The sequence below is a fragment of the Conger conger genome, chromosome 1, assembly GCF_963514075.1.
Source record: "Conger conger chromosome 1, fConCon1.1, whole genome shotgun sequence".
NCBI lineage: Eukaryota > Metazoa > Chordata > Actinopteri > Anguilliformes > Congridae > Conger > Conger conger.
In genome coordinates this window covers 45,192,784-45,198,813 of record NC_083760.1, presented here as the reverse complement: position 1 = coordinate 45,198,813, position 6,030 = coordinate 45,192,784, and the positions used below count along the sequence as shown (strand labels likewise).

Genomic DNA, 6,030 nt, shown 5'->3' with positions numbered 1-6,030 from the left:
TGCAACAAAATACTAAACATCACTACTTTCATTTACATAATACTCTTGTGTCCCAAACATTATGGTGCCCTGAAATGGGGGGCGGGCTATCTATAAACACTACTGTAATTTCTACATGGTGAAACCAAAATGTATGAAAATGCCCTTTACTAGAATCTGACAATGTGCACATGCCATTTCTTTATTACAAATCCCAAATTGTGGAGTACAGAGGCAAATAAATGTTGGGTCTTTGTCCCAAACATTATGGAGGGCACTGTAGACAAGTGCACCAACACCATTGCTGATTAACACAGAGTCCACATCAGTTAACTTATTTTCTTTACCCAGTTAAGATCCTGTGCATCTTTCATACCTACTGGTTATACAGTACAAGAGCTTGTTGAGCAGGAATGTGTAGATTTAGATTGACTGCAGCCTGTCTTGCCATAAACACAGAGCACTTTTGGGTCTGAAAAGATATCCTGAAAGCCGAGAATGACTTGTTTGGTCCTGAGTTGTGGATGTGTTTTCCCTTCTGATCTTTGCAGCGCAGAGATATTTACTGAGCTCCGCAGCAAAATCTGAGAGACTGCTTTAGAGAGCCGGCTCCTGGTGTCTGGTGATCATCTCCTGAGCTTTCTGGCGCTTTGGTGGATGATGGTGCTGGCGTGCCGTCCGTATGAAGCCCGGAGTGAGAGCTGTTCTCAGATGGCTGAGGGGCTACTCAAATGTACCACGGATATATGGATTTGTATACCAAATGCCATTATGTCATCATATATTGACTGTAAAAGGATATTGTACATCTAAATATACTGTAAGTACTGTACTTACTATTTAAAACCTGTCCAGGATAGTGATACTCATGATAGTTCATGTTTTATTGCTCACTAAAACATCTCTTCCCCAAGGACTTGGTGATCTGAGTAGTTCTTCCCTTGCTGTCTGTCTTATGGTGACAATGGTACTTTGTGATTAAAAAGTTCAATTTGTGAGTTGAAGATGAAGTGTGAGCATGTTTGAAACCAGACATGTTCGTTGCGCTTACAGTACATTACTCTGAGGCAGGCAGCAAGCCTACTGTTCTGAGGTTATTGAAGTTTATCTGTAGAATTAATGCTCAAAAATGAGCTCCCAGTCTTGTAAGCCACAGTGCTTTGGGGAAATAACTGAAAGGAAACACCAGTCCTCAGCAGTACTGTTTCCATAAAGAAATGTTGTCACATTCATTATTTATTCTAAAAGGATTTGAAGATGATTTACATTTACATTAGTTACACTTATTTTCAAGATCAATGTATAACTATTGAAAACTATATTAATTACTTTTGTTTGCCAATTGATTTCATATTGGAAAATCTCAGCAGCAGGACCCTGCTCTGCCTGGATCCTGTTATCCTTCTTGAAAGCATTGGCCGATGTAATGATTGATGATGTTTCTACCCGTAAGGGATGGTAACTCCCCCACACACTGTAGCCAGAGAAACAACCTATGTGAATATTAGGTGGGCAGCTGCTGTTGTGTTGTTCAACAAATAGGCGTGACTATCATTTTTTTTTAAAGTCAAGAATAAAATTTAAATCACTGTGAAATATCCGCTGATGTAGACGTTTTTGAGAACAGTGGAACATTTATTGTTGTTGTTGTTGTTGTTGTGTTCCATAGCCAATACATATGATTAGGCTATGACGAAGAAAAAGTTAGAGCCAATATAATGTGACGTTATATTATCAAAAGGAAAAGTTAGTCAATTGTTAAAATAAAATAGAAATTATAAGTCTTCATACTTTCATCGAAAACCGGAAAGGCTCGATTAGACACGTCTAGGGAAGGAAAAACAATGATCAGGAACTTCAATGTTGGCATGACAACCTCGTCAACAGTGTGCCGCTAAGAGTACCAAACCAGGGATTTCACGGAGAAGAACGCGGACTTGTGTCAACGTTCGTCGGTATGTGACAGAAATGATAAACAAGAGAAAGTATAATTTAACTAAACGTACCTTACAGCATTAAATGTAAAACATACGATTACATTTGCGCAAAAAACTTGTGTGATTGAATGTCTAACTTTCTAGTAATCATACCATACTGCAGTGGAAACAAAACTTTCGGCTGAACTGTAATCGCCAGGAATGTCCTAGAACTAGGGAGGGCAAAGTGGAGCTTTAGAATGTAGACCGCTGTGTGTGCACGTGAGCTCGCCAATAGGTTTCTCACAGAAAACGTAATTTGTCCACTTTTTTTACTTTACAGTAGAGGTGATCAAACTTACAATAACTAAGTGCTAGTGTGTTCTAAGCCTTTACTGGTCCCTGTACAATGTTAGCATACGCGAATAGCACAAAGCCATACAATTTGCTTTTTAACGGCACTTGGTCATTCGAACGATATAAATAAAAGCATTCGATTAAGTTCGACGGCACCGGAATTTTCTGTCGTACCGTCCATAAATGGCAAAAGTCCCACCATAGGATTTATTTAAATCTTTAAAAGTTATACATTTTCTGAATCGTCATTAATTCATCTTGTGATTCGGCGTGATCGGACAGTTCTGTAGCTATGTAAATGACGTCAGAAGGATACAGCACTGTTATTTGCTACCTAAACTTTGACGCACGCTCGAGAGCGTTAACATGATTGAAGTCTGACATGTCTATTGTCGCCTCACAGCAAGGAGGTCCTGGGTTCGAATCCCCGTCGGCCGGGGCCTCTCTGTGCGGAGTTTGCATGTTCTCCCCGTGTCTGCGTGGGTTTCCTCCGGGTACTCCGGTTTCCTCCCACAGTCCAAAGACATGCACGTTAGGCTGATTGGAGAGTCTAAATTTCCCGTAGGTATGAGTGTGTGAGTGAATGGTGTGTGTGCCCTGAGATAGACTGGCGACCTGTCCAGGGTGTATTCCTGCCTTTCGCCCAATGTATGTTGGGATAGGCTCCAGCCCCCCTGCGACCCTGATCAGGATAAGCGGGTTCAGATAATGGATGGATGGATGGATGTCTATTGTCAAAATCCATTGAAACTATGAAAAAGTAACCAGGGACTTTGGACTTATAAGGCCGAGTACCCAGCAAAAATATTGACCTGGCTCCAGTCACACTTTTGACAGTTCGAACTGCCACCAACTGCCATGTATGAGCGCGTGAAGTAAACCAGTTAAAGCTATTGTTGTGTCACCATTTTCGAGCTCCATATACGTAAAGAATGGAATGGCAGTGAAATCTGCCTGTTTTTCGGTGCCGTCGGGGTCCAGCATTTAACATTGATGGAATGCTGGTAAAATGAGCTCTTAAAAGCCACAAAGTCATTTTGTCACATTAAAATTCAGCCTAAGCAGAATTATTGTCCACCACACGTTAATTTAAGGTTAAACTGAGATAATAATCATAATATTCATGTTGATTTCCGGAAATAAATTTTTCGGTTGTCCTCCCTACTAGAACTGTACCGAAGGCATATAGCAAAGACACGCATCTTCTTTCTGCATGAAAACTATTTGCTCTTAATACGTCTCTATGTTTTTTAATTAAGCGAAACCCAAGGCAAGGTGGTCTCTTTGTTAATATGAAATTACAGATATCATTATCTTTGAATTTTAAAATAGCAGGGCTACGTTTTATGTAGAATTTTCAGATCTACTTCCCTTTAACTTTATTTAGAAGGCTTTACTTATATGGACACATAGTGGCAACAAGATGTAGTGTCGAACTAAATTAATATGTATGATGTGAATGAGACGGGTGCGTGGGGGTTGGACCCAAAATGCACGACTCAGAAACAATGGTTAGATAAAGTCCCGTCAGGGGTTTATTCGGGACGAATCCCAGGAGCGTAGTCAAAACAAGCAAAGTCCATACACGTAGATCCAGCCAAACAAACACTAAACAAATAAAAAGCACGGTGCCGAGGGAAGAGGCAAACTCGTAGTCGGTAGACGTGCAGGAAGGTCCGGTAGCAGGAGAGCTGTCAGCGGGGCAGAAGTACAGGCGGACGGCAGGCAGGGTCGTAGTCGAGGGCGATGCGGAAGTCGAAACCATGAAACAATCAGCGAGGCAAAGGTACAAAAACGGTAGGCGAAGACGTGGTCAAAAAACAAACGATGGTCAACGAAACAGAAATCAATAAACAATGGTCGGTAAAACAGGCTTGGCTCTTAACGTGAATCAATCAGTAATAATGCTCAAGAGTTACGTTGAAAACAAGAGGCAGACAATTTCGCAATGAACGGTAGCGCGACTGGGATATGAATGCAGGTGTAGACAGGTGTAGACAATTAGTTAGAGCGCAGCAAGAAAATAGAAAACAGGTGCGATGGATGACAAGTTTAACAGGGTAATTAGTAATCGTTAGTAATAAACCTATCCTGCCCTAGCATTAGTAAATTAGTAAATGACATGCACGAGAAACATAAGGTAACATGAACACATGATTAGTTTGGTAGTTCTACCCAATCCTGATCTAGCGTTAGTAGTTTTAGTAAATAGACAAATGGAAACAATTAGGGTGTGAAGGACAGAAAGAGAAAGAGAGAGAGAGAAAAGGCGGAACGCAAGGTTTGCGGAAAGACATGTAAAAGTGTATGTTTAAACAGTAACCAGTCTACGTAACAATAAACATAAATCAAAACATAACACAAAACGAAACTAAGACGATAACCACTCAACATAACAAGGTAATATAATCGTAACGAAACATAACTAGACATGACGAAAAAATAAATAGTAACAAGAAATTAACTAAACAACATGACGAACCTAGACTAACATAATACATGATAAGACAATACGTGACTAAGACAAAATGAATAAACATAAAAGATGGCAAGACAGACCTGAAATGTGACAGTGAAGAGACCTGTTTGTAATCATGCACTCATTTCCTCTGCATATGTTTGCTCTTAATCATATTTCTCAGTAGCAAACAAAATCATAGTGAGCCTAACACCAAGCCATCTAAGATTGCATAATTCTTTTTTATGCTTGACCTGATCTACAACAGAAACAAAGCAAAATGGACCTTCTCCAGAGTCAGAACTCCCTTGTGAATGTCGGTGACCTTCAGAATATGAGACAAAGTCAAGTGTTCTTGCAGCTTCTCCACAGCGCCACCCACAGCCTGACTTTCTCCCAGGATGTTGTGTGGGAGAGGGCTGCTGAAACTGTCTCGTATAGCAAGACAGATTTTCGCTGGCTCTTCTGCAGCTTTGGACCACCAGCCAGCAGCAATCCTAAAAGCCGGAGGACGGTTACCCTGAGACACCTCCCCCAGCTGTCCTCACCTCCTGTCCATGTGGGGGCCCATAGTAGCAGGGAGCATCTAGTAGCTCCCCTGGCGCACCTGCCTAACCAGCCCATCCTTGTGACAGCAGAGGATTCCATTATAACTCCTTCCAAAAAGCGGCCACTAGCAGATAGAGGGAACAGGAAGGACCAGAGCAGCTGCAGGGACAAGAAACCAGCCAGGATTATGCCTGAGGGGATACCACAGCAGCACCAGATCAACAGGATCATGACTGAGGGGAGACCACAGCAGCACCAGATCAAACAATGGCTGCAGCATGGGCTGAAGGGGCCTGCTACCAACCTTATGAGTGAGGTCCTTGTGAGCCAGGCAGACTTGAGCACAGACCAAGATCTCCTCAAGGAGGCTCCACACATTAACCAGTCTAAAACTGCATTGCCAACACACGACAGGCAAGTACAACAGTCCTCTAAGTAGGCCATCAGCAAGTTGACCTCTCTCTTAAACAGCATTCGCAGTAGGCCAGACAACTACACTCCACTGTAAAACTGCATTCCCAACACACCACAGGAAAATGCAGCCCACTCTAAAACTGCACCCCCAGTAGGCCATAGGTAAGTGCACTCACTCTTAAACCACATCCCAACATACTGCACACTCCACAAAATGCACTTACATTAAGCCAAGTGTGCTCCACTGCCTGCATGCCACAGGCAAGTATAATTCAAGAAATGTCTCTCATAAGCATGGCTCAAGACACATGGCTACATTGTTTTCTGTCGTAGATTGGGGATGAAGAAAGGTATGGC

General features: G+C 42.1%; 1 protein-coding gene across 2 annotated transcripts in view; it reads left to right on the top strand.

The window, feature by feature from the left end:
- Positions 1-1,895: 1,895 nt before the first annotated feature.
- The window catches only part of heatr4 (HEAT repeat containing 4), a 22,887-nt gene continuing 18,752 nt past the window's right edge, over positions 1,896-6,030 (top strand). For both annotated transcript variants that reach the window (XM_061250869.1, XM_061250861.1), the window contains exons 1-2: positions 1,896-1,934; positions 4,979-5,673. In XM_061250869.1, coding sequence (XP_061106853.1) covers positions 4,991-5,673 — 683 coding nt within the window. In that variant the 5' untranslated portion in view covers positions 1,896-1,934; positions 4,979-4,990. The remainder of the gene's footprint in view (positions 1,935-4,978; positions 5,674-6,030) is intronic.